This window comes from Urocitellus parryii, chromosome X (assembly GCF_045843805.1).
Source record: "Urocitellus parryii isolate mUroPar1 chromosome X, mUroPar1.hap1, whole genome shotgun sequence".
NCBI lineage: Eukaryota > Metazoa > Chordata > Mammalia > Rodentia > Sciuridae > Urocitellus > Urocitellus parryii.
In genome coordinates, this window is record NC_135547.1 from 58,793,043 (window position 1) to 58,821,020 (window position 27,978).

The 27,978-nt window shown below is 37.9% G+C and overlaps 1 protein-coding gene across 5 annotated transcripts in view; it reads right to left on the reverse strand.

Annotated features, from left to right (window-relative positions):
- The window catches only part of Trmt2b (tRNA methyltransferase 2B), a 40,645-nt gene continuing 12,667 nt past the window's right edge, over nt 1-27,978 (reverse strand). For 3 of the 5 annotated variants that reach the window (XM_026410507.2, XM_026410505.2, XM_026410504.2), the window contains 8 exons: nt 11,838-11,984; nt 10,003-10,097; nt 9,436-9,650; nt 9,177-9,278; nt 8,100-8,219; nt 7,796-7,895; nt 725-909; nt 1-172 (listed from right to left, as the gene is read on the reverse strand). In XM_026410507.2, coding sequence (XP_026266292.1) covers nt 783-909; nt 7,796-7,895; nt 8,100-8,219; nt 9,177-9,278; nt 9,436-9,650; nt 10,003-10,097; nt 11,838-11,984 — 906 coding nt within the window. In that variant the 3' untranslated portion in view covers nt 1-172; nt 725-782. Of the gene's footprint in view, nt 910-7,795; nt 7,896-8,099; nt 8,220-9,176; nt 9,279-9,435; nt 9,651-10,002; nt 10,098-11,837; nt 11,985-27,978 lie in introns of all 5 variants that reach the window. The other 2 variants (XM_077793776.1, XM_026410506.2) reach the window with 2 other exon arrangements.

Consider the following 27,978-nt stretch of genomic DNA (forward strand, 5'->3'; position numbering starts at 1 on the left):
TATATACTTTATTGTAATACATATTATAATAGCTCCAGATTCTGTAGCTTTCTGCCTTCATACTACACAGCACAATTACAGGTATTTGATCTCTTCTTTGAAAACCTCCCTTCCCTTGGGGTCTCCCCAATAATTCAATCTCCTTCTGTGGGTGATATCTAATTGGTTGTTCCTAGAGAAAATCATATTTTTAAAGGTTATTCAACAAGCCTCAAATCCTAGAAAACCAAAGGAATGAATCTCTACTGATGATCATTTAGTCACCCTACAATCACTATAGCAGCTGGCTCTGCTTTTTTAAAAAAGCTACGTATGTTTCAAGTTCTAACTCTTGATTATCTCATGACCTTTTAAGTCTTAAAATATCTAGAAATAGTAAAATCTCTAAGAAAATGCACAGATCCCAGGAAATGTGAAATTATTATCACCTGCTAAAAAAACTCAGTTGTCATGTTGCAAGCAGAATGAGAAGGAGGAAACAAGACTATAAACTGGTGCCAAGGGATCTATGTCAGCTGATAGGAAAAGGAAGGGAGAAGTCTAAATCCAGGGCCAAGATGTGGTGAGTGGTCAAAACTTGGCAAACATGAATAATCAGAGGAACCTAACAATTAAGGTTAAATCTGCCTCAAACAGGAGCCTACTATATTCTTCCTGTTCATGATCCAAAGACTAGTTTCCCTAATAATGTTCTCAGAGTCTGCATTGTAACAATATCACAAACCTGGAAGTTTCCAACATTTCAGCCTCAACAAATAACCTTCAGTGTTCTAGGAGGCTTCTTATCGAGTAAAGAGGAGCACCAGCTCGCAGTGCAGGGTATGGGGAAACAAATCCACAGGTACAGCTCGGCTCAGGACAAAAGGCTCACCTAGAAGCTTCTTAGCAAAGTTTGGAGGACAGCACAGCCTGTAAAAACAAATCATATTGATTTCTAAAAACAAAAGTACATACAAGAACACAAATGCTGAAAATGAACAGGGCACTGTGGTGCACACCTGTAATCTCAGTGGTTCTGGAGGCTGAGGCAGGACACAAGTTCAAAGCCAGCCTCAGCAACTTAGTGAGGCCCTAAGAAACTGAGACCCTGTCTCTAAATAAAATACAAAAAAGGGCTGGGGATGTGGCTCAGTGGTTAAGTGCCCCTGGGTTCAATACTCAGTAGTAAGAAAAAAAAAACTGCTTAAAATGGAAGCCTTTCCTTTGTGTTCCCACAACATCCCATGTTTCTCTCATATATCTAGTTCATCATATTTAATGTAATGGTTTTTCTTTTTTCAATTTTTATTTGCAGATGGAAACAATGTCTTTATTTTTATGTGGTGCTGAGGATTGAACCCAGTGCCTCCTGCATGAAGGGCAAGAGCTCTACCACTGAGCTACAATCCCAACTCCAAATGTAATGGTCTTTCTTATCCATCTTTTTAAAATTATTTTAATTGTCAGTGAACCTTTATTTATTTGTGGTGCTGATAATCGAACCCAGTGCCTCACACATGTCAGGCAAATGCTCTACCACAGAGGTACAACCCCAGCCCCTTATCCATCTTCTTAACTGGAGTTCAGATGCTCCTCAACTTATGAGGTTTTATGTTCTGATAAACCCATAGTAAGCTGCAAATATCAAGTCAAAAGTACATTTCACAGGCTAGATTAGAGCATATGCTTAACATGCACAAAGCCCTGGGTTCAATCCCACAGTATAAAAAAAAAAAAAAAAGATTCTTTGGTAATCATGTGACTGGGAGATGTGGTCTGCTGCTGCTGCCAAGCATCATGGTATTGCTAGCTCAAAAAATGATGAAAATTCAAAGTGTGGTTTTTCACTGAATGTGTATACCTTTCACACCATCATAAAAAAATTCCAAACATCATAAGGTAAAGACCATCTGTATAATATTTCTGAGGATATAACTGAAGCAAAAGCCATTTATCATTCATCTGTGTTCCCAGATGTGACAGGAGTTCAACATATATTTGGTAAATGGAATGTGAAGCCTAAGTCAGGTACTGTTCTGTATGATTTGCATACAGAAGGCAATTACTAAATATTCACTGAATTATATTCATTCTATTGAAATTTTCAAAGTAGATCACTTCTCCCCCCTTTCTCAATGGCTCATTACAGAAAATGCAGTCAGACAAAAAAGAACAAAAATTCACTTATAAACTCCAGAAGAATCATCACTCCAAACTTTTCAGTGTATACCTTACAAATTATGTGTATTTAAGTTGATTTTTAAAGATGGAGGTGCATTGTACTTAGTTCGTACTGCTTTACAACGCGCTTCTTCACACATCACGAGCACCTCTCCATTATAGGTAAAGCTACCGCACTTTTACTGGCAATATGCCATTTCACTAGATAGATGTAACAGTTTATTTATATAATTGCTTGCTACTGGAAATCTAAGCTGCCTCTAACCTTTTACTATTTCAAAAAGTCCCTCTGTGAATATAAGTAGTTATAGCTTTGCACATAATTTTAGTTATTTAGTGGAACTGCTAAGTTGAAGAGCCTATATTTTTTTAAGGCCTTAAGACATGTACCACTAAACTGTTCTAAAAAAGGTTGTTACCAGTTTAAACCCAAAGAAAGTGGAAGAGTGTTTGTTTCCCTGGATAACACTCAAGTTTAAGCAGCACTGTTCCATTAAAATGGTGGCTCAAGCCTGTAATCCCAGCGGCTCAGGAGGTTGAGGCAGGAGGATCGCGAGTTCAAAGCCAGCCTCAGCAAAAGCAAGGTGCTAAGCAACTCAGTGACACCCTGTCTCTAAATAAAATACAAAATAAGGCTGAGATGTGGCTCAGTGGTCAAGTATCCCCTTTCCCACCGCCAAAATTAAAAAAAAAAAAAATCAAGTACAAGACAAAGATATTCAGTATTACATTTACAATAGAACATTTTTAATACAATAAGGAAAAAAAAGTTTTGGAAGGAACAACTTTGCAAACATTATGCCATTTGAAAGAAATCAGATGCAAAGACTCATACAATATAGGATTCGATGTGTATGAAATGCCCAGAGTAGGCAAATCTATAGAGACAGAATCTATAGTGATTTCCTAGGACCAGAGGGTGGTGGTGGGAAGTAAGTAAATGATTTCAATAGGTATAGGGTTCATTTTTGAGATGACAAAGCATTCTGGAATTAGATCGTGGAGATGGCTACTCAAGTCTAAGAACATATCAAAATTCATTGAATCATATCCTTCAACTGGGTGAATTGTACAACACATGAATTCTATATCAATAAAGCTGTTAAAATAACACACCCTAGAGATTTTCATAGAGAACATAGTCATTCATTTTCATACTAGTACGACATTCCATTGTGTGGATAAGCACATTTGATTTAATCAGTCCTTTTCCGATGGTCTTTAGTCTATTTAATCTTTTGCTGTTAAAATACTGCAATAACTTTATAGTCACTTTACATGTATGAATTTTACCTGTAGAATAAAGCCTCAGGAATGGAATTTCTGGTTCTAAGGGTATATATACTTCTGTAATTTTAATCTATATTTCTAAATTTCCCTCCAAAAGGATAGTACCAATTTCCATAGGGTTAGTGCTCAATTTACCACAGTTTTTTAAATGCATGTCATATTATTGCCAACCGTGCATATCAAACTTTTATACTTTTGCCAATCTGAGATGTAAAAAGTGGTATCTCAATATACTTTTAATTTCATTTCCATTACTATGGGAGAGGCATTATCATTTCATGGTTTGTAACCCATTTATAAAATGTCCTTTTCATATCCTATTTATTTTTCTGCTGCACTGTTGTTCTTTTTCTTATTGATTTCCAGGAGTCTGCTATAGACTAAGAAGTTTTTGTGATATAAACTACAAATATTTTTTGTCTTCTGTCATTGCTTATGGAGCTTTTCATCATGTGTAAGTTACTGACTTAAGTTTTATTGAGATAGAATTCACATACAATATAGCTTACCCACTTACAATTCAGTGATTTTTAGTATATTCACAGAGTTGTGCATCCATCATCACAATCAATTTTGGATCACTTTCATTTCATTAGCCCAATATTCCACACACCTCTTAGCAATCACATACCATGTCTCCCCAGAACCCACCTCCACCCTAGGTAACCATAAATCTATTATGTTTCATAGATTTGCCTATTGTACACATGTCGTATAAATGGAATCATACAATATGTGGTCTTTTGTGTCTGGCTTTTGCATATATTTTTGCAATTCTTATTCCTATTTTTAAAGGGGGGGGTACCAGGGATTGAACCCAGGGGCATTTAACCACTGAGCCACTTCCCCAGCCCTTTTTGAATATCTTATTTAGAGACAGGTGTCACAGAGTTGCTTAGGGCCTAAGTTGCCGAGGCTGGTTCTGAACTCAAGACCCTTTTGCCTCGACCTCCAAGCTGCTGAGATTACAGGCATGCACCACTGCAACCGGCAACTTTTTTACTTTCTTGATGCTATCATTTGAAGCACAAAATTCTTTTTTATTATTTCAATACATTATTTTTGTCCTTGGGCTTTTGATGTGACATCAAAAGCCTAATCTAAGGTCACAGAGACATAAAATCATATTGGTTTTCTTCTAAGAGTTCTTTAGTTTCAGCTCTGACATTAAGTTTTATGACACATTTTGAATTCATTTCTGTGTATAGTATAACAAAAAGAGAAGTTACATGTGCCTCATAATGACATTTCAGTCAACAACAGACTGCATTTTTTACAGTGGTCACATAAGCTTATTTCATTTAGTACCATCTTAGCCATCATGGTTTGTGTAAGTATACTCTATGCATACTGGAAAAAATCACCAAATGACTCATTTCTCAGATCATATTCTTGTAGTTAAGCAACACACAACTATATTTTTATATAGTCAGATAGAACAACCTTTTATCACATGGCTTCTGAAATCTCAGAGATGGCTTCTGCATGCCAAGATTATAATGAATGCTACGATGTCTTAGGGTGAAGTTATGGTTCTCCCCCATTTTACCATTTAAATCTTTGATTAGTTTCTAATTTATCCTGGGTTTACAGCTTTTTTTTTTCTTTTGCCATGGCTACATGGTTGTCCAACACCATTTATTGAATAGTTCATCTTTTCCTCCACATTTAAGATGCCACCTTCACTACACATTCAGAAATATTTTAAGCCAGTTATAGTGGCACACACCTGTAATCCCAGTGGCTTGCTTGGGTGGCTAAGGCAGGACGATCACAAATTCAAAGCAGCCTCAGCAACTTAGTGAGGCCCTAAGCAACAAAGTGAGACCCTGTCTCCAAATGAAATACAAAACAGGGCTGGGGATGTGGCTCAGTGATCGAGTGCCCCCGAGTTCAATTCCTTATACAAAATCCACAGATTTGCCATTTTTCTCATTTATGACTTCATGGTTTTGTTACCCCTTCATATTTAATTACCTTTTTGTTTTGGGCAGTACTAGAGATCAAATCCGGGAGTGATACACCTCTGAATTACACTCCCAGCCCTTTGTAAGACTGATTCTACGTTGCCAGTCTGGCCTCAAAATTGCCATCCTCCTGCCTCAGCCTCCATAATCACCATGATTACAGGATTATACCACTATGCTCAGCTTTATATTTTTTTCTAAGAATTCCTTATTGTTTACATGTCAAATGTTAACAGATTTTTTGTTTCATAGTTCATTAACTTATGGATTTTTTTTGGCAGGACTGGAGATTGAACCCAGGACTTCACACATGCCAGGCAAGCACTCTACAAGAGAGCTACATTCCCAGCCAACTTAATTTTCAAGTCCACAAGCTAAAAAGGAACAATAAACCTAAAGAAAACTGAAGAGAAAGAAAAAACAATGATAAAAAAAAAAACTAATCTGGGCTAGGGATGTAGGTCAGTGGTAGGATGCTTGCATAGTGTGTATGAAACCATGGGTTCAATTGCAAAAATCAAAACAGCTGACCAGGGCCAAAACTAGAGTGAAGTGAGTTATAAGCATTTAAGCATTTGGAGCAAAATTTAACAGGCCATCAAAAATCCCAGTAATCAATATAATAAATACTATGATGCAATATTTTAGAATATCAAATTGGAAAGTTCCAGCCTATAGGCTAGTCACCTACTTTTATAAATGTTTTATTGAACTCAATACCAGGATTAGGGTAAGGCACTGAGGCAAGGTTTAGCAAGTGCAAGGGCATTTAAAATTAACACATAATAATTTTACATATTTATGGAATACAGTGTGATATTTCAGTGTGATATTTCATGTATATAATATGTACTGATCAAATCAGGATAGTTAAAATTTCCATCTCCTTATCATCAGTGTTTGGAGGCTTAAAGCTCCTCACCTGTAGTTATTCATAAAATATACAGTAAAGGTTATTGTGAACTATAGTTCCCCCACTGTGGTATAGAACACTAAAACTTACTAATTCTAATGAACTACATTTTGGTACCTATCATCCAACCTCTCAATAATCCCCCTCATCTCACCCTCCCCAGTACTTCTACACAGTAAACAAAACAACTAGCAATGAGACAACCTACAGGATGAGAGAAAATATTTGCAAACTATTCAACCAACAAAGAATTAATATCTAGAACATATAAGGAACTAAAAAATGTAATACCTAACAAAATTAATCCCATTAAAAAATGGTCAAATGGCCAGGTGTGGTGGTACACACCTGAAATCCCAGAAACTCAATAGGGTGAGGCAGGAGGATTTCAAGTTTGAGGTCAATCTAGCAACTTAGTGAGATCACATCTTGAAATAAAATAAAAAGGCTAGGGATATCACTCCATGGTTAAGCACTCTAGGTTTAATCCCTAACACCAAAAGGGGGAAAAAAAGGATAAATGATATGAATGGACACTTCTCAAAAGAAAAAATTCAAAATGATCAACAAAATTATGCAAAATTACTCAATAACATTAGCAATGATGTAAATGGAAGTCAAAACCACAATGAAATGTCATGTCATCCCAGGTAAAATGGCTACTATAAAAAAAGACAAAAATTAAATGCTGATGAGAATGTGGAGAAAAAGGAACTCTAACACAGTGTTGGTGGGGATGTACATTAGTATAGCCACTAGGGAACAATTTAGAGTTTTCTCAACAAACTAAAAATAGATCTATTATATAATTCAGCTATTCCACTTTTGGGTAAATATGACAATCATATTCAAGAAATGAAATCATCTTATCCAAGAGATAGTGGAACACCTATGTTCATTCCTATGTTATGTTAAATAAAATAAGACACAGAAAGACAAATATCACATATTTTCATGTGTAGACTCTTAAATAAAAAAAGGGCTGGCTATATAGCTCAGTGGTAAAGCACCTGAGTTCAAGCCCCAGTACTCAAAATAAAGAAAAATAATTAAAATATTGTATTAAAATTTCATCTCAATCACTGAAATTTGACACCCTCTTAAAACTACATACCCAAAGTTAGTGCCTGTCTTGCCCCAACCTAGACCAGGACCTTAAATGACTTTTAAAAGTGGTATAATTTTTTTCTTTTAGTTTTCTTTATGCCTCCCTACATTTTCTAAATTGTGTACAGTAAGCATTGATTACTTTGATAATAAGAAAAAGTAATTTTTTAAAAAAGAGAGAGAGAAATAGAATGTTTTTTTTTTTTTTTTGGTAGACGGACACAACACAATGCCTTTTTTTTTTAACATGGTGCTGAGAATCGAACCCAGGTCCCGCCCGTGCTAAGCGAGTGCTGTATCACTGAGCCACAATCCCAGCCCAAGAAAAAGTAATTTTTAACAAGAAGCCAAGACTCACTCAATGATGTTCCTTGTGGTTTCACCATGGGGCTTGCAGGAAACAAAAACTAGAGTGCGGATGGCCCTGCAGTTTCGAATTGCTTGAACCACCTGGTAATCTGATGGAAAAAATAACTTATTAACATAATTAAACTATCATGGTCACATTATCATGAACTCCTGACAAGGACATAGGATTGGTTAGGAATAGAGGAGAAGTTGATAATTAGTACACCAAGAGCCCCCTTAGCATGGTGTGGGAATGAGGAATCAAAGCTGGGAAGACATCATAGGGAACATCCAACTAATCCATTCCTCCTTACGCAGTCCAGCGCGGGCTGGGTTCACCACAGCAACGATTAACTGCCTATCTTCCTTTGATTTGAGTAGCTGTGGCAAAATCGTCTCTGCTCTACCAGTGTAAAATTCACAGTTGGTGATGCCTGCAGAAGAGATGCACATATGATAAAACTTGACCCCAGGAAGAGAAGGTTCAGCTTTATCAAAATGTATAGGAGCCAGGGCTCTGCCATCTTCCTTTTGATTCTAGCGTACCTATGAAAAACAATGAAAGAGATGCATTTGGACTGCTTCATTCTTTTTTTTAATATTTATTTTTTGGTTGGACATAATATCTTTATTTATTTTTATGTGGCACTGAGGATCGAACCCAGGGCCTCACATGTGCTAGGCGAGCGCTCTACTGCTGAGCCACAACCCTAGCCCCCTGCTTCATTTTTTCCAATATTTTTGGAACATCTCAGTAAGCCTTTCAGCTTGAAAGACTAGTGTTATTTTACAACTTAATGACTCACATGTATGTAAGTACCTATACCAAATGAGAACCTTGACTTTTACTCAAGCATTCTTCCTGATGGACTGGAGGATTTTGCCCAGCCTCAAGAGCTATCTGAAGGTGGGGTAGAAGGAAAAAGATAAATGTTTTCTATATAATAGTTTGGGATGATTTTATTTGATGAAAAGGTTCTGCTGCTGAAAATATAGGTTTGAAACTTGTCATAGTACATAATGATGCCTTGTGATTCTAATGTCAAGAAGTCTCTTCTGTCTCAAGTTTTATGAGTTCCCTTCCTATCAGCTAGGCTTATTCCTTCTCTCAGGCTCTTCTGGACAAAAAAATGATACTGGGAACTTTTCCAGAAAATCATCAGGACCCAACTCCTGACTATTCCAGAATTTTGCCTTCCCAAGTTCAGGGATACAGTAGTTCCCCTTTTTCATATAACTCTTTCCATATCATGGAAACAACTGCATCTCTTTTATTCCCCAGTCCCAGAGATAGAAGCCAGTACTATGCACACAGTAGGCAAGTGTTGTACCACTGAACTATGGCCCTTCAACTGTATCTCTTAATTTCCCCCAAAATGGTAACTGTTTACCATTGAAGGCTGCAGTCCACCTGGCATCCTCTACTGCCTGCTCCACTAATTCAATCCCGAGGATCTGGGATGCATGCCGAGCCAGAGACAGGCCAATCACACCTGGCGAAATTAGAGGATAAGAGGAAGGCATTTCAGGGTTTTAAACACATTTATGCCTATACCACCTACCCTACCCACCCTAAAATGGCTCTGAATATTATGTAGACAGCATTTGCGAGCTCGCATCACATAGCTTCTTCCTTGGGCTATCACTTGCCAGTTCCACAGCAGATGTCAAGGAGGATGGTATTAGAATTCACTCCACTCAGCTCTCCCACAGTTCGATAGAGCATCTCTGCACCAGCAGTGTTAATCTGGAAAAAAGCATCTGGAGAGATGCGAATCTTCAAACCCAGGAGATCTTCAAAGATATGAGATTCCCCAAATAGGAGCTGGTAGGGGGACTGCTGATGGCTACAACGGGTCATTTTGCTAGGAAAGAAAGACAAAGCATCTTAGAATGGCAGACCATTCCATCTCTAGTGCTTGGTTGGAAGGGGATGCCCCCATCTCAGCAAGGAGACAGAGCTTCCTTGCCATGGCTCTGAGGGCTCTGTAGGAATTCCAGTCTCAAGAGATGGGGGCACATGCAGATACTCTCACTTTTACATACTGGTCTGGATTCTCAGACCTGGCTGGTATACAAAAACCAGGACCACTCAAGCCTAGATCCTCTGCTGTCAATAGCCCTGCACCAGCAATCCACAAACCCCAGCAATCCACAAACCCAGACTACAGCAAGCCATCAGGCTCCTACTTGCTTATTTGGCTGTCCCAGATATACCATTCCTGGAAGTAAAGTGAGGTCAAGTCACAGACTGCTCCAGGGCCTTTGATGAAAAATTCCTTTATGGCTTCCTTCTGAATATGGAGCTCCTCCTGTCCAGACCACAAAAATCAGGAGTCTAGGAAAGACTTACCTCTAATAAATTTTCTCTCCAAGTTCTATGTTAATCAGTCCTACAGTAGTCAGACAAGAAGATATACCTCTCAAATCTCACTATAACACTTAACATAAAACAACATTCTATAGGAAGAAAAAACATACTATTTTCACATCTCAGTAGAAGCACTGCTTAACTTTTCAGCTTTTACCAAACCTATACAATAGAACTGGTACTTTCTTTAGTTAGAGCTTCTAATAGTTCTCTAAAGAAAGTGAGAGTTGTCTGGGTGCAATGGCGCAGGCCTATAATCCCAGTGGTTCAGGAGGCGGAGGCAGGAGGATTGGGAGTTCAAAGCCAGCCTCATCCATTTAGTGAGGCTCTAAGCAACTCAGTAAGACCGTGCCTCTAATAAAATGCAAAACAGGGATAGGTATGTGGCTCAGTGGTTGAATGCCCCTGAGTTCCATCCCTGGTACTTCCCACCAAAACAAAAACGAAAAAAAAAAAAAAAGAAAGTGTGAGTTATTCTTGTAAAAAAGGAGCTAAACTAAGCTTCTGTCCCATCATGCAATGGCAATAACTTTCCATTCCCTTCATACTTCTCCACTTCAGAAATCCCAACCACCCACCCAAACACTACCTCAGAAGACATGAGTCCTAGAAGAAATGAAAGAAATTCACAGAGGAGAATGAGAATGGTAGCTCCTTTTGTTTAGTTCAGAATATCTGGAAAATCCCTACATCATTACAGAGACCCTAAGCATTAGCTTGACACACCAACATAGCTCAATAAAACATATTGGAGCCATGTGTAGTGGCGCATTCCTATACTCCCAGTGGCTCAGAAGGCTGAAGCAGCAAGGCCCTAAGAACTCATCCAGAACCTACCTCTCAATAAAATATTTTAAAAAGGTTGGAGATGTGACTCAGTGGTTAAACACCTCTGAATTCAAACCCTGGTACCAAAAAATAACAACAAATCCATGTTGGAGCCACAGAGTTAAAACACCAGGCCAGGAATTCAAATCCTGGTTTTGCTATTAACTGACTTTTTTTTAAAGAGAGAGAGAGAGACAGAGAGAGAGAGAGAGAGAATTTTTTATTTTTTTTAGTTTTCGGTGGATACAACATCTTTATTTTATTTGTATGTGGTGCTGAGAATTGAACCCAGCGCCCCACGCATGCCAGGCGAGTGCGCTACCGCTTGAGCCACATCCCCAGCCCTTAACTGACTCTTTAACCTTGAGTATTTCAATGCCTCCATTTGCTCATTTTTTAAAATAAGAGTGACAACATTCCTCTTTCTCCTGCCTATTCCACAAGGTTGAGATGATTACCTAAATATAGGAATGCTTTAATATGGGAATATTTGAAAGCTCCAAGTGCATTACAAATTCAAATTATACTTTTATCTGGACTATAAGATTCCGAGATTCTAGTCTATAGAATTGTCTTCTTGGCTTAGTGTACCTACTATTATGAGCCAAGTTCTTATGAAAATACTTAGAAGTTATTGCATGATAACAAATTTGGCAACCTAGCCAATCTCTGCAACTTTATGGATTGCCAGCAGTATGTACCCTTTCCAATTTCTCCTAATTCCCAAACCCTCTCAGAAATATTTTGTGGATGTGTGATTTCTACTATCAGCCCCAAAACTTCCAAAAACCAACTGAAGCATTCATAGTAACAGTGTTACTACAGAAATTGTCCCTTTTCCTGTGAGGCTCACCTGACTTAATTCCTGGGGATGGAAAATGATGATAGCCATTGTATGTCCTTGATTATTGGTACGAACTATGAGCTCACGCCAGTATCCACCTTCATGAAACAGAAGACAGGGTTCCATTGGAGACTGTCGAAGGAATACTTCATAGTACTAAGAAGAAAACAGTATCATTACATGGGCAAAACTGTCAAGTTCCACAGCTGATTATTCTGAGAGGTGATTTTTTGAAGCTATATTGTGCTCCCCAAGAATTCACACGTTAAAACCTTCACCCCCCAATACTTCAGAATGTGACTATATTTAAATACGGGCCTTTAAGGATGTGATTAATTTAAGATGAGGCCTCTAAGAAAGCCTTAATCCGATCTGACTGGTATCCTAATAAAAGGAAATTTGGACACAAAAAAATGGCCACTTTCCTCAGAAGAAACCAAAACTACTAAGGACTATGACCTCAGACTTGTAGCTCTAGATAGTGAGGAAATAATTTGTTACTGAAGTCATCAACTCTGTGGTATTTCACTATGGCAGCCCTAGCAGAATAAAACAGTAGTATAAAAAAACATGAACCCTGCCCTTTGACCTTATAGAAGACACAATCCATTATATCTGAAACTGTGAGCTACACAAGGGCTTGCCTCAGTCTGGCACATAATATATGCCCAATAAATATCTTTGAAAGAATGTATGACTGAATAAACAGGAAAGGTATTCAGACATAGCATCTCAGTCCATTCTATTTATAACATGGAATATAATAAGTTCCCATTTCTGTGAATTCCTCCTAACAGCAATTCCTGATGTCTAAGCTATGATTCATTCTTACTTACAACTTCCTGATATAAGTCTATCATTTCAACATCATATAACCAGGTACCAAATACACTATAGATGAATCAGATCCTCCATTTCCTCCTAGTAAATATAAGTCAAATGTATTTCTGATTTAGTTGCTGTGATCTCAATAATCCTTAAAACCAAACTTTTCAAACAAAAGCCATTTCCTACAATACACACCATATGATTAAGTCCTTTTATTTTCATAATGCATGAAAGCTTACTATATTTTCAAATGAACTCCATATTATAAAGGGAACGGGGAAGTTGTACCAAAAAATAGTGCAGGCTGGGGTTCAGCAATAGAGCTCAGCAATAGAGCACTCGCCTAGCACATGTGAGGCCCTGAGTTTGATCCTCAGCACCACATAAAAATAATAAAATAAAGGTATTGTGTCCAACTACAACTAAAAAATAAATGTTAAAAAAAGGACTACCTGAGAGGTTCAAATCATTTAAAGATGCACTTAATGACCTTTGCTATAATTTCATATAAATGTTATAGATACTAATCTACACTGGACATATTCTTCAAATTTTGAGGTTGATGATTTAAAGAAGGCCTGGTCCAACAGTTGTTCACTGGCTGCATCGGAAACAATGCTTTTTGGAAGCAAAATCTAAATGTCACAGAAGTCCTGAAAGGATGGTTAATTGAAAACCTGAGCTTGACCTGGAAGATAACAGGTAAGAAAACCAGCTTCTTTACTGTATGATTAAAACTTTTGTTTCTTCATTGTAAAATAGAGACACACTCCTATTCTATGGGAATGCCCAAGTATTAAGACCGAATGGGGACCTGGGGTTGTGGCTAAGTGGTAGAATGCTCACCTAGCACAGGTGAGGCACTGGGTTCGATCCTCAGGGCCACATAAAAATAAATAACTAAAGGCATTGTGTCCACTTACAACTAAACAAAATATATAATTTAAAAAAAAAAAGACCAAATGGGCTTTCTGGTTAAAAGGTTAAAATAACAGAACATGCCTCCTGCAAATACTACTAAAATGAAGTAAAGGAATAAGAAAAGGCCTAAATTTATTTTAGCTTATTGTTCCAATAATGCTTCCTTCTCTTTCTCCTGCAATCCTCACATTCCTGCCTTATTAATACAATATATAAGCATGCTTTTATTCTCCCACTTTAAGGAAAAAAGAAAACTTCTAGACTCCATATTCCCCACTAGTTATTGCTCCATTTCTGTTCCACTTCATAGCAAAACTCAACAAGCACAATATTCACTGCCTCTCATTCTTCTCCTTGCCTGATTGAATCAGGGTCTCATTACTCCACCAGAACAGCTCACATTAAAGTAACCAAGGACATCTTAAGTCATGAAGGAAAAAAAAAAAGAACTGGCCATTGGACTAACTTCTTCTTTGTGGTGCTGAGAATTTGAACCCAGCACTTCACATGTGCTAGGCAAGTACTCTACTACTGAGCCACAACACCAGGCCTAATGGCCAATTCTTAATCCTTTATATTATTTATCAACAGTACTGAGTACAGCTGGATGAGTCATTCTTCTGTCCACTTTACTTGGCAATCAGGACACCACACTCTCCAGTTTCTTATTTCCTCATTGGCTGCTCCTTCTCAGACTATTTTATTAGCCTTTCCTCTTCTCCTTGTCTTAAAATGGGAATGCCTAGGGCTCAGTCCCTGATCCTCTCCTTTTTTCTATTTATTTTCACTCCCTTGATCTCTTCCCAGTTTTCTATTTTTAAGTAATATCTACATAATAAAAAACTTCTAGATTTCTCTCCCTGGAATCCTAGATTAATACAGTCGTGTACCACATAATGACATTTCTACCAACAATGGTGGTCTTATAAGATTATAATACAGCCAAAAAATTCTTGTCACCTAGTGATACCATAGAAGTCACCACTGCACTGTCATAACAATGCATTACTCACATTCGTGGAGATGCTAGTATAAACAAACCTACTACACCACCAGTCATATAAAAGTATGTCACTTACAATTATGTATAGTACATAATTTACTGTAAAACAAACTACACTAGCAGCAGCCTCACATATTTCATGTTCATGATGTCTCTTGATTGCATTATTTTCTCTCATGCTTGATTTACTCTTATTTTGTTCATCATGGCCCGAAGAACAATAGACTATACCATATAGCTATACCATATAGCCAAGGTGTGTAGTAGGCTATACCATGCAGGTTTTTGTAAGTACAATCTATGATGTTCAAACAACAAAATAACCTATCAATGCATTGCTCAACACATACTCCTGCTATTAAGTGATGCAGGACTATATATCCAACCATCGACTTAACGGCCACTCAGATGTCTAATAGGCATCTTAAATGCAACATGTCCAAAACTGAACTACCTCTGCTTCTACTGCTGGCCTATATCCTCTCACCTAGAATACTGCTACAGCCTCCTAACTGATCTTCCTGCTTGAATATTCCCCCTCGAATAATCCATTTTGAACATCACAACCTGAGTGACAGTTGTTAAAAATCTGATCATACATAACATTCACCCTCACCAAAAAACTTCAGAGGCTGGGGTTGGGGCTCAGTGGAAGCACACTTGCCCAACATGTATGAGGCACTGGGTTTGATTCTTAGCACTGTATATAAATAAATAAAATAAAGGTGTAAACAACAACTAAAAAAATTATTAAAAAAAAAAAAGAAAAAACTCCAATGGGGCCAGGCACAGTAGAATACTCCTGTAATCCCAGAGGCTCAGGAAGCTGAGACAGGAGGATGGCAAGTTTAAAGCCAGCCTCAGCAACTTAGTGAGGCCCTAAGCAACTCAGTGAGACCCTGTCTCTAAATAAAATACAAAAAAGGGCTGGGGACATGGCTCAGTGGCTGAGTGCCCTCAAGTTCAATCCCCTGCACCCCCTCCAAAAAAAATCTCTAATGGGAAGCTCGGCACAGTGGTGCATGCCTGTAATCCCAGAGGCTCAGGAGACTAAAGCAGGAGTATCACAAGTTCAAAGTTAGACTTAACAGCTTAGCAAGGACCTAAACAACTTAGTGAAACCCTGTCTCTAAATAAAATACAAAAACGGTCCAAGAATGTGACTCAGTGGTTAAGTATCCCTGTGTTCAATCCCTTGTACAAAAAACAAGTCTCCAAATGGGGCCCTGTGACAGTGGCACACAACTGTAATCCCAGCAGGTCGGGAGGCTTAGGCTGGAGGATCACATGTTCAAAGGAAGCATCAGCAACTTAGTGAAGGACTAAGCAATTTATCGAGAACTTATTTCAAAATAAGAAACAGCCAGGTGCGCTGGCGCATGCCTGTAATCCAGTGGCTCAGGAGGCTGAGGCAGGAGGATCACAAGTTCACAGCCAGCCCTAAGCAACTCAGTGAGACCATATCTCTAAATAAAACATAAAAAAGGGCCTGGGGATGTAACTCAGTGGTTAAGTGCCCCTGGCTTCAATCCCCAGTACCAAAAAACAAACAAAAAACCCTCTAATTGGTCCTCATTTCATTCAGAGAAGCTAAAGTTCCTCCAATGACCCCTGAGACACTGCATGATCTGGCCTCTGCCAACTCTCACCTTATCTCCTACTATAAGTTTGTTCTTCCCAACATTCCTGAGCCTACTTTCAGGTTCTCCAGGAAGCCAAGCAAGTTACAGTCCCATCTTAGATCCTTTGCAACAACTGTTCTTTTTGCATAGAATGCTCTTCAATCAGACTTCTGCATGGCTAATATGCTCATTTCCTTTAAATTTTTATTCCTGGATTTCTCAACTTTAGCAATACTGACATTTGGGGAAGATAATTCTTTGCTATAGGAGGCTTCCTCATGCATTGTACAGACACTTAATGGTATCCCTGGTCTCTACCCACCAGATACTAATAGCAGGACTCAACCATTCTCCAGTGATATCAACCAAAAATGGCTTCAGATATTGCCAAATATCTCCTAGGAGGCAAAAATGCCCTCAGTTGAGAATCACTGTTTTATTTAAACACCATTTTCTTAGGGATAGGGATGTAGCTCAATGGTAGAATGCTTGCTTAGCATGTTGCTTAGCATGTGTTAGGCCCTGGGTTTGATCCCCATTATCACACACACAAAAATAGTACTTTTTCACTGTAGTCTAACTTAATCCTATTTAAAATTATATCCCACACTTCTCCCAAACCCCAAAACTTATTCTCTTCTTTACTCTGCTATTTTCCCCTGGCACTTACCACCTCCTTCCAATACACTATAAAATTTACTTATTTTTTTATTGTTGTTTTGTTTTTTGTGGTACCAGGGATTGAACCAAGAGGCACTTAACCACTGAGCCACATCCCCAGCCCTATTTTGTATTTTATTTAGCACCTTGCTAAATTGCTGAGGCTGGCTCTGAACTTGCAATCCTCCTGCCTCAACCTCCTGAACCAATGGGATTACAGGCATACTCCACCATACCCAGCTGTTATGTTTATTTTTTAAAATCTCTTTCCTCAACTAGAATTTAAGTCCCACAAAGGAAGAAATATTTTGTCATTACTTATCCTACATGTTTAGAATAGTGCCTAGCACTTGTAAGGACACAACAGTGCTTACTGAATGAATAAATGAAAGAAAGAACAAAGATAATGGGACAAAAGACAACAGAAATGTCAATAAAGTCTAAGAAAATGGAAAGCAGATCAGAATGACAGTGACTTAGAAAGGTGAAGGAAGTTACATATGGAGTACAACAGGGAAGGATATGACAAGATGTAGGTTTATCAGCCCCAAATGACCCAAGAAAGGCTTACATTTGAAGATGCAATATAGCAGAGGAGGAAGAGATGGGGTAAGGTGCATGGCTAAATGAGAGATTAGTTAATAATCTGGACACAAAACTGGAAAACATCCTCATCCTATCAAGAGCTTCCATTTTCCTCTATCAGAGAACTAGAAATTATTTCCACAGGAGAAAATGAACCTTCAACTGCTCTGAACCTGGTAATACCAGGCAGACACAGTGGATGATACAGAGATAGAAGCAGGAATAATCAGTGTACATCTGCAATATTAAGGGCAAGACCCTTTGTCCTCTTTCTACATGTAACTGCAATAGTCACATAGGAGATTTAGAGCTGATTCTCAGGAGACTGGTAGCCCCATAATTCAAATGTCAAGAGATAGAAACAAGCAGGACAAGGGCTGGGGGGTGTGGCTCAGCAGTAGAGCACTTGTCTAGCATGCACAAGACCCTCTATTCAATTCCCAGCACCAACAAAATAAAATTAAGTTAAAAATCTTATTTACTATCATATATACCTAATTAGAATAAATAATTTTTTTTAAAAATCCTATTTAGCTGAGCACGGTGGTGCACACCTGTAATCCCAGTGGCTAAGCAAGCTGACATAGAAGGATCACCAGTTCAAAAGCCAGCCCCAGCAACTCAGCAAGGTCCTAAAAAATGTAATGAGACCCTGTCTCAAAATAAAAATTAAAAAGGGCTAGGAATATAGCTCAGTTGGTAGAATGCTTGCCTCATATGCACAAAGCCCTGGGTTCAATCCCCAGCATCACCAAAATAAATAAATAAAAAAGGCTGGGGATGTGATTCAAGTGGTTGAGCATCCTTAGGTTCAATCTTCAATATATATATAAAAAAAGATCAGAACATCTAACAATCACCAGCAATAAACACAAGTATCAGTAAACACACCCAAACTGAACAGCCAGTCCAGTCCATTGTTTAAAGACTCACTCTTAAATACGAAAAGCCAGGCCAAGTATCACCTGCTATTTTGATTAAAGCCTCCATGATGCAAGACATGCCCAAGACAATAATGAGGAAAAAAAACCTTGAAGTAAACAGACAAGTTGGAGAACAGAAAAAAGTACCACATAAATGAAATAATAAGAGAAACACTTTGAAAAGTAAGGGTAGTAGAAATTCAATAAAAGTGTGGGCTTTTTTAAAAATATGTTTTAGGGGGTTGGGGATGTGGCTCAAGTGGTAGCATGCTCGCCTAGAATGCTGAGGCGCTGGGTTCGATTCTCAGCACCACATAAAAATAAAATAAAGATATTGTGTCCACCTAAAAACTAAAAAATAAAAAAATATTTTAAAAATTAATATTTTTTAGTTGTTGATGGACCTTTATTTATTTGTATGTGGTGCTGAGAATCGAACCCCATGACTCATGCATGCTAGGCAAGCATGCTACCACTGAGTCACAACCCCAGCCCCACAAAGTGTGGGTTTTAAGTCAAGACATTTTCACAAAAAAGGAAGACACAAAGAAAAAATAGGAGAAAGGGGCCAGGCACGGTGGTACACACCTGAAATCCTAGCGGTTCGGGAGCTGTCACAAGAGGATCACCAGTTCAAAGCCAGCCTCAGCAATTTAGCGAAGCACTAAACAACTCAGTGAGACCCTATCTCTAAATAAAATACAAAATAGGGCTGGGGATGTGGCTCAGTGGTCAGTGCCCCCCGAGTTCAATCCCTGGTACAAAAAAAAAAAAAAAAAGAGAAAGAAAGAAGGAAGGAAGGAAGGAAGGAAAGAAAGAAAGAAAATAGGAGAAAGGAATGATTAACAAAAGCCATCCAAGAAGTCTAATATCCAAACAATGGGAGGCACAGAGACATCATAGAAAATGTGGCAGAAGAGGTAATCAAAGAAATAATATGAAAATTTCCCAGATCAAAAATATTAAGTTTCCAGAGGGTCAAGGCCTAGAAAGAAAGCCCACATGGCCATGAAGTTTCAGGGATAAATACTGGTTCCGTAAAAGCTTCTAAAGAAAAAAAAAAAAAAAAGGTGAGGGAAGGGTCAATGAATTATCTACAAAGGATCAAGATTTAACTTACACAACACTGGCAGTCAGTTGACAATGAAATCGTGTCTTCAAATTTATAAAACCAAATGATTTTAAACCCAGGATTTTAAATCTAGAAAATTTATCAGTCATATGTTGATATGGAAAAGAGACTTACAGACATGCAAAAACTCCAAAAATTTACCTCCTAAGCACCCTTCCTCAGGAAGCTAATAGAGGTTGTACTCTAGCCAAATGAATGTGTAAACCAAGAAGACGGGGGATCTAAGAAACAGAAACGACCAAGACCGTTAGAACAGCAAAAATGCAGGATCACAGCTATGCAAAAGGCAAAGTGACCCTAGGATGGTGAACTCCAAGAAAAGGGTCTTTGGGGAAAACAAATTTAAGATTTTGCTCATACAGAATAGCAACAGATTCACAGAAAACTAAAGAAGTGAAAAAGCGAGGTAATTATTCATGACAATAAAAACAAAATCTTTTAAAATACATCATAATATATAACTATGAATCTATAAAAAAAGAAAGCATGTCTTATGTGAAAAGTGTAGAACAGTGTACAATAAGCCCTTTTAGCTAAGAAAAGGGGGAGCACAGATATCTCTTGATATTTTATAAAATAAGCAAGAATAAATAGCGTGTTACCATAGCAGGAAAGAAGAAACAGGGTAGAAGGGACAGTAGTGAAAGCTACACCTATCTGAATGTACCTTTTTATGTAGATTTGACTTTGGAACCATGCAAATTTTTTACAAAATTATAACACAATATTAAATAAAGATGAGCCAGGCGTGGTGGTGCACAGTTGTAATCCTGACAGCTCTAGAGGCTGAGGTAAGAGGATCACAAGTTCAAAGCCAGCCTCAGCAACTTAGCGAGACCCTAAGCAATTCAGCAAGACCCTGTCTCTAAATAAAATATAAAGAGCCAGGGATGTGCCTCAATGGTTAAGAGCCCCTGAATTCAATCCCCAATACAAAAAAAAATATTAAATCAAGATGAAGTTTTATTTTAACCTTTTATTCCATTTATTTATATATGGTGCTAAGGATCAATCCCAGTTATTCACCTGTGTTAGGCAAGTGCTCTACCGCTGAGCCACAGCCTCAACCCCAAGATGAAAAATTCTTAAAAATCAATTCCTGCCAGGTGCAGTGATGCACACATGTAATCCCAGCAGCTCAGAAGGCTGAGGCAGGAGGATCATGAATTCAAAGCCAGCCTCAACAACCCAGCAAGACCCTGTCTCTAAATAAAATACAAAAAAAGGCTAAGGATGTGGCTCAGTACCAAAAATAAATATAAAGATAATTCCTAAAATCTGAAAGATGGGGGAAAAATGTGTATCCAGCATCAGGTTGGTGGCATAACAACAAAGATGAGAATTATTTTCAGGTGGAATAAAAGAATTTGTGATTGCCCAGTGACCCATGAGTATCCGATGAATTGTGATTGCTAAAAGTAGGATAGCTTGTGAATTTATTGTCATTTAATAAATCCTGACTCTATGGAAAGACAAAAAAAATAAGTGCCACAATTATTTGACAAAAGGAACTGAAAAGAAATCCTGAATTGTTTTTTTTTTTAATATTTATTTTTGGGGCTGGGGATGTGGCTCAAGCGGTAGCGCGCTTGCCTGGCATGCGTGCAGCCCGGGTTCGATCCTCAGCACCACATACCAACAAAGATGTTGTGTCCGTCAATAACTAACAAATAAATATTAAAAAAAAATTTTAAAAAAATAATATTTATTTTTGAGTTTTAGGTGGACACAATATCTTTATTTTATTTTTATGTGGTTGAAGAATCGAACTCAGTTGCTAGGCAAGCCTACCACTTGAGCCACATCCCCAGCCCCATCCTGAATTATTTTTAAAAAAACAGTAACTGTATTGTTACTGTTGTTCTGAAATTATATACATACTAGGATAGATCAAGTGAGTAATTATGTTAATGCTGCCGGAGCTAAAATTATATGAAAATATAAAATCAAATATTTAAGATTTAAGTAATTCTAAATTTGATTTGGATATATCACTACAGACACATAATAAATTTTCTTTTTAAAAAAATACTACCTCATAGCCAGGTGCAGTAGCACACACCTGTTATCACAGTAGTTGGGGAGGCAAAGACAGCAAAATCACTAAGCAACTCAGTGAGACCCTGTCTCTAAATAAAATACAAAATAGGGCTAAGGATGTGGCTCAGTGGCCAGGAAGTCCTGAGTTCAATCCCCAGTACTGTGACAGGAAAAAAATATATACTACATCATTCTGTCCACTAGAAAGGTCTTGAAATATGACCAACCTGGCACCCATACCATGGCCTCTAAATACTGTTTACCACTCAAAGAAACAAGGACTCCTTAAAGAAATAGCTGATTCCAAGTCTCAGGCAGAAAATGGAATAACTTATCATACCAGAAGTTATCACAGACACCTAGGGCTCTGAGGCAACTTAAAGAAGTTTTAACTAGCCCAAAATGGAATTATTTGAACATAAAATCAACCCAGTATCTACAATGGACTGAAACATCAAATGCTAAGAATTCACGAGTTTGGCTGGCTGTGGGAGCACATGACTATAATCCTAGCACCTCAGGAAGCTGAGGCAGGAAGATCACAAGTTCAAGGGCAGTGTCAGCAACTTAGTGAGACTCTATCTCAAAATAAAAAATAAGAAGGTCTAGGGATGTAGCACAGTTGTTAAAGTGCCCCTGGGTTCAATGCCCAGTACCAAAAAAAAAAAAAAAAATTAATCCATGAGTTCATAATGATACCAAAATAAACAAATTTAAGCTGACCTCACCTTTTCAGGAATGTGAAAGAATCATGCATTTGCTCTGTTCTTCTTTTACAAGTATAGTGTAACCAAATAATGGATAAGTTATTTTTAGAATAAATGAAAAGGGCACAATAGACTTAAAATTATCCCCATATTACATACAACCATTCAAGATATAATGGATATAGGCAATGATCAATGACTCCTAAAACCATTAGGTGAAAAGCTGATGGGAAACTTGTTAATGAGTGCAAGTGGCAGCAGCTGAATCCATCTCTGCATCACCAAGAGAGATCCATCAGACCTATTTGTATGAAAATATTATTGTCAAAAATCAAATCCGAGTCAGGTATGGTGATGCATACCTGTACACCCAGCAACTTGGGAGGCTGAGGCAAGAGAATCGCAAGTTGGAGGCCAATCTCAGCAACTTAGTGTGGCCCAGTCTGACAATAAAAAATAAAAAAGGCTGGGGATGTGGCTCAGTGGCTGAGTACCCCTGGGTTCAATCCCAGTATAAAAAAAAGAAAAGAAATGCTATGTATATACAGGCAACTCTCCAAATCTGCAAGTTCTGTGCATTCAGACAGCCAACCACCCAGATTGAAAATATTTGTAAGAAAAAAAAAATCATGTCTGCACGGAAAATGTACTGAATGTTTTTTTGTCACTACTCACTAAACAATACAACTTGGCAGGGTTTGTGGCTCTGCGCCAGAGCACTTGCCTAGCATGTACTGGGTTCTATCATCAGCATCACATAAAATAAAGATAATAAAGGTATTTTGTTTAAATACAACTAAAAATATTTTTTAAAAAATACTATTTATATTGCTATTTACTATTTACATGGCCTTTACATTGTATCAGGTATTTTAAATTTTTAATTTTAAAATGATTTAAATTATAGGGAATGATGGATCTATGCAATCTTTTTTGGGAGGGCGTGTACCAGGGATTGAACTCCTGGGCACTTGACCACTGAGTCACATCCCAAGCCCCATTTTGTATTTTATTTACAGTCAGGGTCTCACTGAGTTGCTTAGTGCCTTGCTTTAGCTGAGGCTGGCTTTGAACTCTCAATCCTACTGCCTCAGCCTCCCAAGGCACTGGGATTACAGGCATGCACCACCACAGCTGGCATTCTGTCATCTTATATAAGGGACTTGCGCATTTATGGATGTTGATATCTGTAAGGGACCTGGAACCCAAAACCCACGTGGATACCAAGGGACAAGTGTACTTTGAATCCTAATTTGAACAAATCACTATAAAAGTCAAAACTGTTATGAGATCAATGGTCATCAAATCTAAACATTTATATTTGACAATATGGGAAACATGCTAATATTTAGGTGTGGTAACAGTATAAGGTTATGTTTTAAAAAGAAGTCTTTTTAGTTCTCACACTAAAATATGAATATTCTATATGATATGTCTGAAATTTGCTTCAAACCAATTCAAAGGGGATAGATGGAAAGTAGGTGAGAGTATAGATAAAATGATAGGCTATATGTTGATGGTTACTAAAGCTGGGAATGGGTACATGAAGTTTCTTACACCATTCTCTACTTTTATGTATTTGTAATTTTTCATGACATAAAATTAAAAACTTATATAATAAAGGAAACTAAATCTTAGTACATCTACTTTCACTCAGCAGTAAATATCTACATGGTCACAGTAATATAAATTATTAAACAAAAAATGTGCTATAAAGATATTCAAAGGCTGGGTACAATGGAATACACCCGTAATTCCAATTGTTTGGGAAGGTAAGGAAGGACGACCACAAGTTCACAACTTGCCAAGACCGTCTCCAAAAGGGAAAAAAAAAAAAAAAAAACAAGGGTGGGGCAGACTTCTGTGGATGTGGATCAGAGTAGCAAGTCCCTGGGTTTAAACCTCAGAATTGAGGGACAAAAGATATTGAGGAGTATAGTTTGGGAGGGGAGACAAAAATAAGAGTAACAAATTTCTTTATGCCATAACCAGAAATCAACATACTATATGTAAATGTTATAGGTTAGAATTAATGTGTATATAATAGAGTAATGTAATCTTTAGAAGTATGGAATACCAGCAGAAAGAACTAAAAAAAAAAAAAAAAAAAAAAAGTTGCTGATTCTGGGGAAAAAGACTCAAGAGTAAGGAGAGGTGGAAATAGAGGACTTCTATCTCCTTGCTAACATTTTAATACTGTTTTTTTGTTTTGTTTTGTTTTGTTTGTACTGGAGATTTAACCCAGGGGCACATTACCATTGAGCTATATCTCCAACCCTTTATTTTTGAGACAGGGTCTTGCTAAGTTGTTTAGGACCTCCCTAAATTGCTGAGGCTGGCCTTAAACTTGCAATCCTATCTCAGCCTCCTAAATCACTGGGATTATATATGTGTGCCATTGCACCCAGTTTTTTGTTTTGTTTTGTTTTGTTTTGTCTAGGGTACTAGGGATTTGATCCAAGGGCCTTTACTACTGAGCCACATCCCCAGCCCTTTTTATTTTTTGAGACAGGGCCTAAGCTGCTGAGGGTCTTGCTGAGTAGCTGAGGCTGGCCTTGAACTTGCAATCCTCCTGCTTTAGCAGCCTGAGTATATGGGATTACAGGCATGGGCCACAGCGTCCAATTTAATGCTATATACTTTTTTTTTAACTCCTCTCTTCAGACTGCACTTCTGTTCTGTCTCATGTTGTCAGGACCTGGAAGGTGGGGATTTTTTGTTGTTGTTGTTGTTGTTTTAATTTTTCTTTTTTTATAGTTGTAGATGGACACAATATCTTTATTTTTATGTGGTGCTGAGGATCGAACCCAGGGCCTCACACATGCTAGGCAAGCACACTAGGAGCTCCCCAGGTCAGCACTCCTTAGTGAGTTAGCTTTTCTACCTCCTACCTGGGCCGCCATCCCACTGTGACTACCTGCTACAGCTGGCCCAGAGAGATTAAAATAGCAGTGCGAGCTGGTCATTGTGCATGTGCAGGGAGCCTACTTATATTTCTTTGATAAAAAAATAAATAATATTAGGGCTGGGGCTCAGCGGTAGCACACTTGCCAGGCATGTGTGAGGCACTGGGTTCTATTCTCAGCACCACGTATAAATAAATAAAATAAAGGTCTATCAACAACTAAAAAAATATTAAAAAGAAAAGAAAATATTATTAAAGATTCTTCTTTGACCTTGATGCTCTGGCTACCAGGTCCCATAAAATTCACATTTTCACTCAAAAGTAGATATTTAAGGCTGGGGATATAGCTCACTGATAGAGACCTTGACTAATATGTACAAGCTCTGGGTTTGATCTCCAGTACCACAAAAACAGAAATTTAAACCTAAAATAGAGGTGGAGGAGTAGACAAAGATTATTCTTATCTTAAAGGAATGAAATGTCAGCATCAGTAATGGGTATAAATATTTAAAAATCTTAGAACATTAAAAAATATCTTATATGTACATATCCCAGTGCTATATACATAAGATATTTAACAATCAGCATATGGCCAGCATTTGATTCCTTAATGGATTGAATTTTAGGTCCAGAAGAAATTCTGTAGGGAGGAAGAATTCATCTAGATAGATGTAGAGGTTAGAAATATGCCCAAAAGAAGCTGTAAGAGCTAGAATCAAGTAAATATTTGATGAGCATCCACCATCTGTATAAATATGTTATGTGCTAGAATACAAAGTTGGATACAATAGAGCTGCTACCTCCAAAGTGTATTGTAGGAAGCACTCACAAATGAGGAAATATAGTATACTGAGTGCTACAACAGGAGATCCACAGTGGAGATTCAGAGTACAAGAGAAGGAGACCCTTAATCAGTCTGAGGAGTCAGATATGGTTTTCTACAGGCTCCAATGCCTGAAATTAATCTTACAGAATAAATAGAACCAGCTAGATATGGTGGTATATGCCTATCATTCCAGCTATTAGGGAGAATGAAGCATAAGGATGGCAACTTGGAGGCCAGCCTGGGCAACTTAGCTAGCTAGCTCCTGTCTCAAACAATAAAAAGGACTAAGTATATATAGCTCAGTGGTAGAGTATTTATCTAATATATGCAAGGTCCTATGTTTGATCCCCAGTACCAAAAATAAATAAATAATAAGTAGGACCTAGGCAAAGTAAAATGAAGGCATTCTCAACAGGACACTTAGGCAGGAATGTTACAGCATAGCAGAAGAACACCAGTTCAGAATAAATGGATGGAGGAAAGCATGAGAGGATGTGGCAAAACACGAGGCTAGAAACTTAATGATGATCTTTAAGTAAAACTAATTTATATTTTATTCCATAAGTTATTGGGCAACTACTGCAGAATTTTTAAGAAAAATAGCATGGCGTTTCGTGCCTTTCAAGAATAGTTCTGGCTACTGTAGGGATTATACACTGAGAAGGGGCTAAAATCAGTGAGGCTAGTTTCTAGGTTCGTGCAGTAGTCCAGGTGAGAGAAAGAAGATGGTAATCTGGTATAAAGTGAAATAATGGTGAAGTGAGTAAAATTAAAATATTTCTAGAAAATAAACTAACAAGGACATGGAAATTGATTAGATATAGCTCAAGAGGAAGATCTATCTAAGATAGAGTCTTTGATGACATGTTTCTAGCACACGGTAGTACCACTAACTAAGGTGAGAAACACAACATTTGGTAAGGTAAATTTAGTTCATGGCAATGGCCCCCAACAGTGGGCACTGCATTCCCCAGGGGACATCTAGTAGTATTTGGAGACATTTTTTGATTGTCACCCAACTAGTGGGTAGAAACCAGGGATACTGCTAAACATCCTACAATAGACATAACAGCCCCCCACATAACAAAAAATAACCCAATTAAAAATGCTAACAGTACAGAGGTTGAGCAACCCTGATCTAGTGCAAAATTTATTTCAGTTCTGCAAGACAGTCAAGCAAGTACGTTCGGTAGCCTTTTGGAAATGCACATTCCAAAGCTCAAGAGGGCGCTAAAAGGCAAATACAAGTTTTTAGGAGTTGTCAATTTATAAGTCGTCATTTCCATCATCAGTTAGGGTTGGGTATAATCTCCCATGAATATAACCAGATGAAAAGAACCAAAGATAGAGTCCTGGGAGATACCAACATTTATAGTGAAAAAGGGGATGAGAAAAATATCCCTTGAGGAAGACTAGGAAGTGATGAAATAAGAAAATCAGAAAATGGTATCACAGAAAAAAGAGAAAGCACTGTTTCAGGAGGAAAATAAGAATATGAGGTGGTGTTAAGGAAGAGAAAATTCTGAGTAAGCTAAAGACAAAGTTTCTATTGGATTTGGCAAAATGGAGGTCACCGATGACTTTGGCAAGATCAATTTCTATTGGGGACAGAAGTAAGAAACATCAAACTTTCTTGAAGATGGGTGATATTTAATACTCTCATGAACTGAAATAGGTTGAAGGAAAGGTTTATTTATTTATTTATTTTTTAAAGTGGGGGTTGCATATTAATAAAGGAGCAAGAATCCTGGGAGGTGGGAGACGAGTCCAAAGAGGGGAAGGATAAGTTTTGGCCAGGGGGAGTACTAATCACCTCTTTCACTGTGACAAGAGAGGAGGAGAGGTAAGATTTCAGTGAAATTTGTAGATAGGAGAAGCAACTAAGGAAGTTCTCATCTAATAGTTTTAGTTTTCCAGTTAAGAACCAAGCATGGTCATCCGCCAAAAGAAAGGGCAAAGATGATGTGGTAAGAAATTCAAGGAAAAAGTTTAGGTCAC